At 45.5% G+C, this 13,381-nt stretch overlaps 1 protein-coding gene across 1 annotated transcript; it reads left to right on the top strand.

Moving 5' to 3' along the window:
* Positions 1–580: 580 nt before the first annotated feature.
* LOC123998683 (prostaglandin E2 receptor EP1 subtype-like) lies at positions 581–13,319 on the top strand. Its single transcript, XM_046303779.1, has 3 exons — positions 581–844; positions 11,061–12,019; positions 12,273–13,319. The coding sequence occupies exons 2-3, from the start codon at positions 11,102–11,104 to the stop codon at positions 12,534–12,536; spliced, it is 1,182 nt and encodes a 393-aa protein (XP_046159735.1). The 5' UTR covers positions 581–844; positions 11,061–11,101; the 3' UTR covers positions 12,537–13,319.
* Positions 13,320–13,381: the final 62 nt, after the last annotated feature.

Below are 13,381 nucleotides of genomic sequence, written 5' to 3'. Positions count from 1 at the left end.
GGCAGACCATCCTGGTGATGATGTCTGTGATAAAGAGAAAACATGATAAAATATGTGAGAATTATAAATAGATGGACAGTAGGAGGGCTCAGACACCCAGAGAGGGGCTAAGAGAGAAGATTACGCAGGTCCTGTGGGCAAAGATCAGATAAAAGCAACAGAAGAGTCAGAGAGAGTGGTGGAAAGGGGGAGAGAGAGTGGAGAGAGAGAATATTATGCAGGTCCTGTGGGCAAAGATCAGATAAAAGCAACAGAAGAGTCAGAGAGAGTGGTGGAAAGGGGGAGAGAGAGTGGAGAGAGAGAATATTATGCAGGTCCTGTGGGCAAAGATCAGATAAAAGCAACAGAAGAGTCAGAGAGAGTGGTGGAAAGGGGGAGAGAGAGTGGAGAGAGAGAATATTATGCAGGTCCTGTGGGCAAAGATCAGATAAAAGCAACAGAAGAGTCAGAGAGAGTGGTGGAAAGGGGGAGAGAGAGTGGAGAGAGAGAAGATTACGCAGGTCCTGTGGGCAAAGATCAGATAAAAGCAACAGAAGAGTCAGAGAGAGTGGTAGAAAGGGGGAGAGAGAGTGAGAGAGAAGATATAGACTTAGAGAGAAAGAGAGGAAACGAGTGTCACAATGAGTGTCTCAGTGACTGGACTATGGTAATGAGAGAAGAGACGGTGCTCCTCTGCCTGCAGAATTGAGTTTGACAGACCCATGCTGGCACAGCTGCAGACAAGAGAGGCTGATTTGGGTATCGGATGGGTAAGACCTTCACACCTCATCCATCAATCCTGCATTCTGTATCATTCCACAAAGTGACATTCATATGAAGAACCATGCCTGATTGATTGTGTAAGGTAAGTGTGATTAACTCAGGAATAATCATGTTGGCACTAGGCATGCAATCGCTTAATAAAATATTCAAAACATTGGTTCAATTATTTTAATTCGCTATGCCACAATTAGGTTCTAATTTACTGTCATCTCATCAATCAAAATGGGGGAGGGGGTTACTAAGCTAACATATGGAATTGTTTTAAGATGTTCATACTATGGATCATTTAGCTATTTGATTTAGAATTGTTGAAAGTATATATAAAATGTATATTAAAAAATGATTTGATAAAATATTGAATTTGGCCTTTACTACCATAGCTCATAGAAACGCATTGAATAACACATTCAAAAATAAAATAAAAGAGAGTAAAAAAAATAAATCAAAAGAAATACAGTTTTGAAGTGTCTGTCCTATATCTAGGAGATATCTGTTTTTTTTACACATATTTAACCCCTTATTTTTGTTGGCACAAAACTACCTCCATACTTCCATTGGTTTGTATGGGTTACCTTCAGAAGAGCCTACCCTTTCACAGTGGCATCATCTTAGTTTGTAGCCCAAACGGTTCAGAAGCTATAGACGGTTTGGTGAGAAAACCCTTTTTAGGGATGTCTCCTGGTCTGACAAACAGCACTGTCGCTCTGCCACTTTCCACTGCAGATGAGGAAGGACAACATAGGTGGATATGTTTAATTGAGACATGCAAAATAACAGATATCTCTAAATGTAATGATTTTTATGTCGATTTTTGTACATTTTTTGAAAGTAAGTGAAATACCCGACATAATATTTGAACCCCCATCTGTTTCATATGTATTTTAGCTACGATAGCTCTTCTCAAGTTTGTGAGGGGAGGAGATGTGTTTGCAGTTGTTATAGGATGGTTGCATCTGCAGTTAGGTTTGATAGGGAGCACTTGTGTACTGTGATTCAAACAGGAGCACAACGCAGTGAAGACAATCAAGGGGAAACGTAATGTATTCACTTCAGATGACATGACGACTAATGGCTCGTCTTAGGTCATTGTCACTGCCCTGCCTTTACTAACATGAAGCCTGTGGTCTTATAATCAGGGAGGTGGTTCTTTGTCAGTTTTACTTACTCTCTCAAGTTGAAATGTTCAGCTTTATATTCACCTTGGTTCCTCCGTGGATATACCTCCATTGGCAAGGAAGCGTCTAAAAGAAGGGGAGGGGAGTGACGAGGGTGTAAAAAACTGCAGCAGAAAGAAAGAGGGATAAAGGAGTACAGTGAGAGAAAAAAGCGATCCAGTAAGTTTACAAAGCTACTGATTATTCCCATGCCCACCTGGAGATGTCATTTTGTCATTGTGCCAGGTGTAATTTTACCCCAGCAGAAGGAAGGAAAGGTAAGGAAGGATGCAATTTGTAATTTGCTGTTTGAAAAGAGCTGGCTCATGAGTGTGAAACATCATTATCCTCTGCCAGGCTAGCATGGCTGTAGTGGATTGGGCAGCTATACTAGCAGACTGTAGAGGAAATGAATGAAGACTTGAGTGCTGGTCATGTTCAGTGATGAGATCAGTCATCTTCTCATTCAAGTGTTGACTACGGGCACAGAGCAATAACCCTGCATCAATTTTCTGTTCTGAGCTGCTCAGAAGTACCCTGTAAGCAATCTGTTTTTCACTCTCTTTCTTCAACCTGTTGAGACCCAAGCATATATCCAAATTAAAAATTATAAATGCAAAATAAATACTTTTAATAGGCCTCTGATTATGAAAATATATATTTTGGGAATTTCAAGTTTGTAGAACATTTTTCTGGAAACGTTGCAAAAATGCAACATTGGGCTTCAATGGTATGTGTATTAACAGAATTGTGAAATAAAATGAAAATTACATCAAAATGGATCACAAGCATGTACACGTGATGGAAAATATCATGTCATGTATACACATTTGAAATTAAGTCATATTTTGTCTGAAATAGCCAAATTGATTCACTTGAACGATCCACATTTTTGTATTTTTCCACCAAAAGCATATATTTTTTAAATAATAAACTATTGTGTGTTTTCTATGTATGGAGAACATCTAACTTACTTTTAGTCATTTTTGGTTGTCCTTTCTAGCGTTGGGCCAGTAACCTAAATGTTGCTGGATCGAATCCCTGAAGTGACAAGGTAAAAATCTGTTGTTCTGCCCATGAACAAGGCAGTTAACCCACTGTTCCTAGGCCATCATTGTAAATAAGAATTTGTTCTTAAATGACTTGCCTAGTTAAATAAAGGTGAAATAAAATAAGAAATGTACATTTATTTGGAGAGATAACCTTCTATCTTACTTCTTTACCATACATGGTTGTCATTGTAGGATTGTGACCTTATAAACCACTTTATTTTTAAAGAGATATTTTTTTGTTATTTTGATGTATAGAGGTGGCCTCAAAGTTACTCGTGAAGTATTTGGTTGTCCATATTTACAATAAATGGAACGGAAACAATCTCTCTAACTGGTCTGTCAATTCATTAATGTGGCCCGATGCTCCCTGCAAGAGACTAGGATGTGCAGGAAAAGACTAACATTACTCAAGGACTAAGCATACACAAAGCAAGGGCTGAAAACAACCTCCACAAACCAGTCTGTTACCCTGTAACTATTCAGCAAAAACAGCTGTCACTAAAATCAGACCCCAAAAATCATCCTTGGTTATCAGGTTAACCCATTCAATTGTTGGGAGCATACAGTATTTAGAGTGTGAGACTTTCTGTCTTTCTTTTTTATCAGCCAAACCATGAAACTAGTACTCAGTTCTGTGATGATGAGTAATCATCACCCATTCGCACGGCTATCTGCTCCCAGGGTGCCCCATGGGTCTTGCCATGTGTCATTTCCGTCACAACAAATACAGAGGACCTTGGAAAAAGGGATATGTATGCCTGGAGAGTGCAGAGTGACACTAAGGCAAAGATTTGAGGGCCGGCTTGAAGTTATCGGGTTCGATGTGTGTGCGTGCATGCCTGGTGTGTGTAACTATGCATACATAGTGCTTTCAAATCAAATCAAATGTTATGTGTCACATACACATAGTTAACAGATGTTAATGTGAGAGTAGCGAAATGCTTGTGCTTCTAGTTCCGACAGTGCAGTAATATCTAACAAGTAATCTAACAATTCCCCAACAACTACCTAATACACACAAATCTAAAAGGGGTGAATGAGAATATGTACATGTAAGTATATGGATGAGCGATGGTGGAGCAGCATAGACAAGGTGTAATAGATGGTATAAAATACAGTATATACATGTGTGTCATGTCTTTACTATCATTAAATGAAGACTTCTAGTTTTTATCAAATTCTCTGTAATTAGTTTTACGCGATTAAACTGATTAATCATGTAACTGTAATTAACTAGGAAGTCGGGGCACCAAGGAAAATATTTAGATTACAAAGTTATCATTTCCTAATATAACTTTTCAGATATTTTATATCTGATCAATTAGTCTTCGAATTAATTAATTATTTGCTTTACCTCACGTTAGTCTCATTCCAACCATCGTAAAGTGTTGGTTATCTGCACGAACCCAGTCTTCAACATGAGTCATACATACATCAATTGTCTTAAATCATTTATTTACGAACTAAGTAATTCACAGAAATGCATAAACAAACAAACAAAGTAAAAATGGTTACCAGAAATGACAGGGGAATATGCCCTAGTGGGCTAAACCAGCATGGCGGCTTGGTGTACAAAAGGGAAGTGGGGGTCGACTGAGAAGACAACGCACAGTTGATAATTATAACAATTGAAATGCTAATCCTTTGCACATGAACGCTCACTCATTCGGGAACAACTGCAATCAATATATATATATATTTACGCTCAGTGTGTCGTCGGGATCTCTGCTGAAAAGTTAGTTTATGTTGAAGAGTTTCCGTCCTCTCTCTCTTTCTCTCTGTCGTGGGTAGTTCAGAGTGACATTCATTCATGTTGTTGTAGAATGGATGTCTCGGCGGTTGTCGTTCTTCGCGTTCAATGATACCAATACCAAATTTCTAGCTGCAGACTAGTAATTAATATCAAAGACTTGTTCTAATTCTGTCGGTATCGATAGTCTAAGAGTTTAACCACGTGGTATGGTTAAAAGATTCAGCAATCGTCTCAACCTTTGTCCTCTCGTGATTGAGAGAAAACATGGTCTGTAACCTTTGTCCTCTCGTAATGGAGAAAAACATGGTCTGTAACCTTTGTCCTCTCGTAATGGATAAAAACATGGTCTGTAACCTTTGTCCTCTCCTAATGGAGAAAAACATGGTCTGTAACCTTTGTCCTCTCGTAATGGAGAAAAACATGGGGAGCACAGGGACAAGACATGACAATAAATGACAAACATGACAGTACCCCCCCACTCACCGAGCGCCTCGGGATCAGTAGAAGCCACAGAAGAACTAAACAGACGGGATAAGGCATCAGGCTTGGTGTTCTTGCTACCCGGACGGTAAGAAATCACAAACTCGAAACGAGCGAAAAACAACGCCCAACGAGCTTGACGGGCATTAAGTCGTTTGGCAGAACGGATGTACTCAAGGTTCTTATGGTCTGTCCAAACGACAAAAGGAACTGTCGCCCCCTCCAACCACTGTCGCCATTCGCCTAGGGCTAAGCGGATGGCGAGCAGTTCACGGTTACCCACATCATAGTTGCGCTCAGATGGCGACAGGCGATGAGAAAAATAAGCGCAAGGATGAACCTTATCGTCAGACTGGAAGCGCTGGGATAGGATGGCTCCCACGCCTACCTCTGAAGCGTCAACCTCGACAATGAATTGTCTAGTGACGTCAGGAGTAACGAGGATAGGAGCGGACGTAAAACGTTCTTTTAGAAGATCAAAAGCTCCCTGGGCGGAACCGGACCACTTAAAACACGTCTTGACAGAAGTAAGAGCTGTGAGAGGGGCAGCAACTTGACCGAAATTACGAATGAAACGCCGATAGAAATTAGCGAAACCTAAAAAGCGCTGCAACTCGACACGTGACCTTGGAACGGGCCAATCACTGACAGCTTGGACCTTAGCGGAATCCATCTGAATGCCTTCAGCGGAAATAACGGAACCGAGAAAAGTAACGGAGGAGACATGAAAAGAGCACTTCTCAGCCTTTACGTAGAGACAATTCTCTAAAAGGCGCTGTAGAACACGTCGAACGTGCTGAACATGAATCTCGAGTGACGGAGAAAAAATCAGGATATCGTCAAGATAGACAAAAACAAAAATGTTCAGCATGTCTCTCAGAACATCATTAACTAATGCCTGAAAAACAGCTGGCGCATTGGCGAGACCGAACGGCAGAACCCGGTACTCAAAATGCCCTAACGGAGTGTTAAACGCCGTTTTCCACTCGTCCCCCTCTCTGATGCGCACGAGATGGTAAGCGTTACGAAGGTCCAACTTAGTAAAGCACCTGGCTCCCTGCAGAATCTCGAAGGCTGATGACACTAGGGGAAGCGGATAACGATTCTTAACCGTTATGTCATTCAGCCCTCGATAATCCACGCAGGGGCGCAGAGTACCGTCCTTCTTTTTAACAAAAAAGAACCCCGCCCCGGCCGGAGAAGAAGAAGGCACTATGGTACCGGCGTCAAGAGACACAGACAAATAATCCTCGAGAGCCTTACGTTCGGGAGCCGACAGAGAGTATAGTCTACCTCGAGGAGGAGTGGTCCCTGGAAGGAGATCAATACTACAATCATACGACCGGTGAGGAGGAAGGGAGTTGGCTCGGGACCGACTGAAGACCGTGCGCAGATCATGATATTCCTCCGGCACTCCTGTCAAATCGCCAGGTTCCTCCTGAGAAGTAGGGACAGAAGAAATGGGAGGGATGGCAGACATTAAACACTTCACATGACAAGAAACGTTCCAGGATAGGATAGAATTACTAGACCAATTAATAGAAGGATTATGACATACAAGCCAGGGATGACCCAAAAACAGGTGTAAACGGTGAACGGAAAATCAAAAAGAAATAGTCTCACTGTGGTTACCAGATACTGTGAGAGTTAAAGGTAGTGTCTCAAATTTGATACTGGGAAGATGACTACCATCTAAGGCAAACATGGGCGTAGGCCTGTCTAACGGTCTGAAAGGAATGTTATGTTTCCGAGCCCATGCTTCGTCCATGAAACAACCCTCAGCCCCAGAGTCAATCAAAGCACTGCATGTAGCACCCGAACCGGTCCAGCGTAGATGGACCGACATAGTAGTACAAGATCTAGATGAAGGGACCTGAGTAGTAGCGCTCACCAGTAGCCCTCCGCTTACTGATGGGCTCTGGCCTCTTACTGGACATGAATTAACAAAATGTCCAGCAACTCCGCAATAGAGGCACAGGCGGTTGGTGATCCTCCGTTCCCTCTCCTTATTCGAGATGCGAATCCCTCCCAGCTGCATGGGCTCAGTCTCAAAGCCAGAGGAGGGAGATGGTTGCGATGCGGAGCAGGGAAACACCGTTGATGCGAGCTCTCCTCCACGAGCCCGGTGACGAAGATCTACCCGTCGTTCTATGCGGATGGCGAGAGCAATCAAAGAGTCCACATCTGAAGGAACCTCCCGGGAGAGAATCTCATCCTTAACCACTGCGTGGAGTCCCTCCAGAAAACGAGCGAGCAGCGCCGGCTCGTTCCACTCACTAGAGGCAGCAAGAGTGCGAAACTCAATGGAATAATCCGTTATGGACCGTTCACCTTGGCATAAGGAAGCCAGGGCCCTAGAAGCCTCCCCACCAAAAACTGAACGGTCAAAAACCCGAATCATCTCCTCTTTAAAGTTCTGGAATTCGTTAGAGCAATCAGCCCTTGCCTCCCAGATAGCTGTGCCCCATTCTCGAGCCCGGCCAGTAAGGAGTGAAATGACGTAAGCAACCCGAGCTCTCTCTCTAGAGTATGTGTTGGGTTGGAGAGAGAACACAATCTCACACTGCGTGAGAAAGGAGCGGCACTCAGTGGGCTGCCCGGAGTAGCAAGGTGGGTTATTAACCCTAGGTTCTGGAGGCTCGGCAGGCCAGGAAGTAACAGGTGGCACGAGACGTAGACTCTGGAACTGTCCAGAGAGGTCGGAAACCTGAGCAGCCAGGTTTTCCACGGCATGGCGAGCAGCAGACAATTCCTGCTCGTGTCTGCCGAGCATGGCTCCTTGGATCTCGACGGCAGTGTAACGGCGTCTGAAGTCGCTGGGTCCATTCCTTGGTCGGTTCCTTCTGTCATGCAGGTGAAAGAGGACCCAAAAGCGACTTAACAGAAACAGAGTTTATTAAAGTCCAAAACGGAATAACAGAAATCCTCTAGACTTGTAGAGGGGAAACAACTGGAGAAGCGGCCACAGACTGCAGGTCGGGTAGGCGCAGGCCGTAGTCGACTGAGACACCTGCTCACACGCAGCATCTGATGAAGGCACAAAACACGACAGGACAGGGTGATACACAATCACGGCAAAAACACGACAGGACAGGGCGAAACGCAATCACAGCATGGTGAATACAATACAAGGAACCGACGGGACAGGAACGGATCACAAAGGAATAAATAGGGACTCTAATCAGGGGAAAGGATCGGGAACAGGTGTGGGAAGACTAAATGATGATTAGGGGAATAGGAACAGCTGGGAGCAGGAACGGAACGACAGAGAGAAGAGAGAGCGAGAGAGTGAGAGAGGGAGGGGGAGAGAGAGGGATAGAAGGAGGGAAAGAACCAAACAAGACCAGCAGAGGGAAACGAATAGCATGGGGAGCACAGGGACAAGACATGACAATAAATGACAAACATGACAGGCAGTGGCTTGGGTGGTTAATGTCCATGATGATTTTTTTGGGTGGTGTAGGTGTCCTGGAGGGCAGGTAGTTTAGTCTCTGGAGAGTCTTGCGGTTGAGGGCGGTGCAGTTGCCATATCAGGCTGTGATACAGCCCGACAGGATGCTCTTGATTGTGCATCTGTAAAAGTTTGTCAGGGTTTTGGTTGACAAGCCAAATTTCTTCAGCCTCCTGAGGTTGAAGAGGTGCTGTTGCGCCTTCTTCACCACACTGTATGTGTGGGTGTGATGTGTGATGTGTATGCCGAGGGAACTTAAAACTTTCCACCTTCGCCACTGCTGTCACTTCGATGTGGATAGCGGGGTGCTCCCTCTGCTGTTGAGCTTGCAGTAAACTGATGAGCTTGGAGGGTACTACGGTGTTGAATGCTGAGCTATAGTCAATGAACAGCATTCTTACATAGGTATTCCTTTTGTCCAGAAGGGCAGATAGGGCAGTGTGCAGTGTGATGACAATTGTGTCATCATTGGACCTGTTGGGGCGGTATGCATACTGAAGTGGGTCTAGGGTGGCCAGTAAGGTGGAGGTGATATGATCCTTGACTAGTCTCTCAAAGCACTTCATGATGACAGAAGTGGGTAATATGGTGTGGTAGTAATTTAGTTCAGTTATCTTTGCCTTCTTGGGTACAGGAACAATGGTAGCCATCTTGAAGCATGTCGGGACAACAAACTGGGATAGGGAGCGATTGAATATGTCCATAAACACACCAGCCAGCTGGTTTGTGTGTGCTCTGAGGACGAGGCTAGGGATGCCGTCACACGCACATGGTTTGCAGATGTTAATGTGAGTATAGCGAAATGCTTGTGCTTCTAGTGCTTCTAGTTCAGTAATATCTAACAAGTAATCTAACAAATTCACAATGACTACCTTATACACACAAATGTAAATGGATGAATAAGAGACAGTCTTGCAAGGGTTAACAACCACGGAGAAGGATGGGGGGGCAGTCCTTGTTAGCGGGCCGCTACGGTGGCACTGTATTATCCTAAAAGCAGGCAAAGAAGGTGTTTAGTTTGTCTGGAAGCGAGACGTCGGTGTCCGAGACGTGGCTGGCTTTCTTTTTGTAGTCCGTGATTTCCTGTAGACCCTGCCACAAACGTCTCGTGTCTGAGCCGATGAATTGCTGTCCCTGTACTGGCATTTCACTTGTTTGATATCCTTGCGGAAGGAAGTCATAGTCCCAGACCTCTTTCCATGGTTCAGTTTTGCGCCTTCCATCCACAATTTCTGGTTAGGGTAGGTTTTATGTTTTGTAATTATTACATTTTATACCCTTTTCTCCACAATTTCGTGGTATGCAATTGTTAGTAGTTACTATCTTGTCTCATCGCTGCAACATCCGTACGGGCTTGGGAGAGACGAAGGTCAAAAGCCATGCGCCCCCCGAAACACAACCCAACCAAGCTGCACTGCTCCTAAACACAGCGCGCATCCAACCCGGAAGCCAGCCACACCAATGTGTCGGAGGAAACACTGTGCACCTGGCAACCTGGTTAGTGTGCACTGCACCGGGCCCGCCACAGGAGTCACTAGTGCGCGATGAGACAAGGATATCACTACCGGCCAAACCCTCCCTAACCGGGACGACGCTATGCCAACAAACCTCCTGGTCGCGGCCGGCTGCGACAGAGCCTGGGCGCGAACCCAGAGTCTCTGGTGGCACAGCTAGCACTGAGATGCAGTGCCCTAGACGACTGCGTCACCCGGGAGGCCGAGGTTAGGGTAGGGTTTAATAGTCACAGTGGGTACAACATCTCCAATGCACTTCTTTATAAATGCACTCACCGAGTCAGCGTATAGGTCGATGTTGTTCTCTGAGGCTGACCGGAACGTATTCCAGTCCGTGTGATCAAAATAATCTTGAAGCGTGGCTACCAATTGGTCGGGCCAGAGCTGAATGGTTCTCATCACTGGTTCATTCTGTTTGAGTTTCTGCCTATAAGACGGTAGGAGCAAGATGGCGTCGTGGTCAGATTTGCCGAAGGGGGAGTGGGGGAGGGCTTTGAAAGCATCGCAAAAGTTAGAGTAGCAGTGATCGAGGATTTTGCCCATGCACGTAGCGCAATCAATATCAAAGTAGCTAAAAAGTAGTAAGTCGTTGAAAAGTTACTAATTAGCTAAAATGCTCAAGTTGTCCGTGATGAGATTCAAACTCGGAACCTTTGGGTTGCTAGACATTTGCGTTATACACGCACCCATCCATCCCAACTTAAGCAATCATCTGTCTTATGTACCCATACCAAATGTAATATATGATACAAATTTGTGTGCCCTGGATTTACATGTACTATGTTACATCTAGTCTATGAGACCAGGCTGGATTACATAGATCTGATACTCAAGTATTGTTTGCTTACAAACATTTGAACCAGTCTTCAACTTAATATCGCTCATTCTTTGCAGATGGCATTGAAGCTGAATACTCTGTGCTCCTCTATGACGTCATGGCTACAGTCTCTGCCCCCTCCTCTCCCTCTGTCCTCCATCACCTCCCAGAGCTCAACTTCTCCTCCTGCCCCTGTCCATCCATCCAGACCCTGAATGCCACCACACTGCCACCCCTCATCAACCCTCCCTCCTTTGGATTGTCCTGTTTCACCATGACCCTGGGTGGCCTCTCCAACCTAAGCGCCCTGGGCATCCTGGCCAAGTCCTATGTACGCTTCAGACATCGGGCCAAAGCTCCGTTCCTGTTGTTAGTGGGGGCTCTACTGCTAACCGACCTGGCTGGTAATTTGATCCCTGGTGCCTTTGCCCTCCATCTGCACCTGGGTCAGAGTGGGAGGCACAGGGTGGCTGCAGGAATGCGTGACACCACCGAGCCTGCCGGGATGTTCTGCCAACTGTTCGGTGCCAGCTTGGTGTTCTTCGGCCTGTGCCCTCTATTACTGGGCAGTGCCATGGCCGTGGAGCGTTGTATGGGCATTACCCAGCCCCTCCTCCACTCTGCCCTGATCACGGTGGCCCACATGCGTCTGGCTGTCCTCCTGCTGTCCTCCCTAGCCCTGCTGCTGGCCGGGCTCCCCCTGGTGGACGTGGGTAGTTACACAACCCAGTTCCCTGGTACCTGGTGCTTTCTGACAGTCCACGGGCCGCTCTCCACGGCCGACGTCAGCCTGGCCCTCACCTTCTCCGGCCTGGGGCTCACGGCGCTCAGCCTCTCCCTGATTTGTAACACCCTGAGCGGGCTGGCTCTGCTGCAGGCCAGGCTCAGCTCCCAGGGCATCAGGACAAACACTACAGCAGCGCCAGGACGATATGGAAGAACCTCCTCCTCTCCCCTACGCTCGCTGGATGTAGAGATGATGGCCCAGTTGACAGTGATCACGATGGTGTCCTGTGTGTGCTGGAGCCCCTTTCTAGTGAGTAGCTAGCGCCTCCACTGACATTTGACCTTGTTTATACTGTAGATGGTTTAACATTGGTAGCCTGCTTATTGTAGACAAGGCTTTTGCTTGTTTAAACACAGACACATAAGTGCTTCTAAAATTAATAGTAGGATACAACATATTCACCTCCTGTATTCAGGCCTGTCTCATATACAGTGTGCCTTTCAATGACCCACAGTGGCTTTTATGTCCCTAACATAGTGGCTTTTCTGTCCACCATCACCAGATCTCCATCTCTCTGCTGGTGGGTCAGTTCTGCCGCGGCGGGCGAGGCTCCAGCCACACAGTACGTCAGTCAGAGAAGCTGGTTCTGTTGGGCCTCCGCATGGCCACCTGGAACCAGATCCTGGACCCCTGGGTCTACATCCTGCTCAGACGGGCTGTGCTGCGCAGGGTCTTCCGCGTCCTCCAGCCAGACTCCAGGTCCACCCTGACACAGAGCAGCTCCTGCACTACAGCCTCACGCAGACAGGGGATTGGACTACATTGAACCATGCATGTGTGTAAAGATATTCCCATTTGTGGATACACTCTCTGTGATGAACTGGGTGAAGAGAGAACTCAAAAACACCAAGTGAAACAGGTTTTAGATACTGCACATCGATGCATAGGCCTACAGTACAAGAATGTGGACATGTACTCATAGCAGAAGGGCAGTTGGCAGTCATGAGTTGGTCAACTCATAAACACATTAGAGATGTTTCACTTAGTTTAGTGACCTGTAAACACCTGCAAGCTTATCAGTCTCTAATTTGTACTACTGTATTTGTGTTGAAATGCTTCTAAATAGTGAAGAAGAGGCGAAGCGACAGGGTTTACTCTGTCCAAAATCTTTCCATGAAAATAAGACCACGAAGTGAGGAATTTTTGAATGGTCAATGGCAGTGACAAATATGGTCAACAAAAAAATGTAATTGCTATTTTGCTACATGAGGCTTATTTGATCGAATATACGTTTTGTAATGGTTAGGTTGTTACACGTGGTATTTCGGCAACTTTGGAAAAACAATATCTTTATATCAGTTATGCCTGTTGTTCACACGCTTTTTCTGCCCTCTCATTGGCGAGAATGGTTCCACCTGATCTCGCCTCCCGCACCTGCTTTCCATCTTTGAGGACATGTATGTCCATTGTGAGATCGACCACTTGACTATCTTGTCAATATAATAGATCATCTTTGTTGTAACTCACCAGACTGTTGTAATGTTTATGTTTACTTTAAATTGCGGCATAGAATTGCTTCATTGTGATTCAAAATAAACAGCTGCTCCTTCACAAAGTTTAATTTCAACATTTGTAGAACGAATTAGGCTACTGTAGAGGTCAAAACTATTT

The sequence above is a fragment of the Oncorhynchus gorbuscha genome, linkage group LG16, assembly GCF_021184085.1.
Source record: "Oncorhynchus gorbuscha isolate QuinsamMale2020 ecotype Even-year linkage group LG16, OgorEven_v1.0, whole genome shotgun sequence".
NCBI lineage: Eukaryota > Metazoa > Chordata > Actinopteri > Salmoniformes > Salmonidae > Oncorhynchus > Oncorhynchus gorbuscha.
This window is presented reverse-complemented; position numbering and strand designations above follow the sequence as displayed.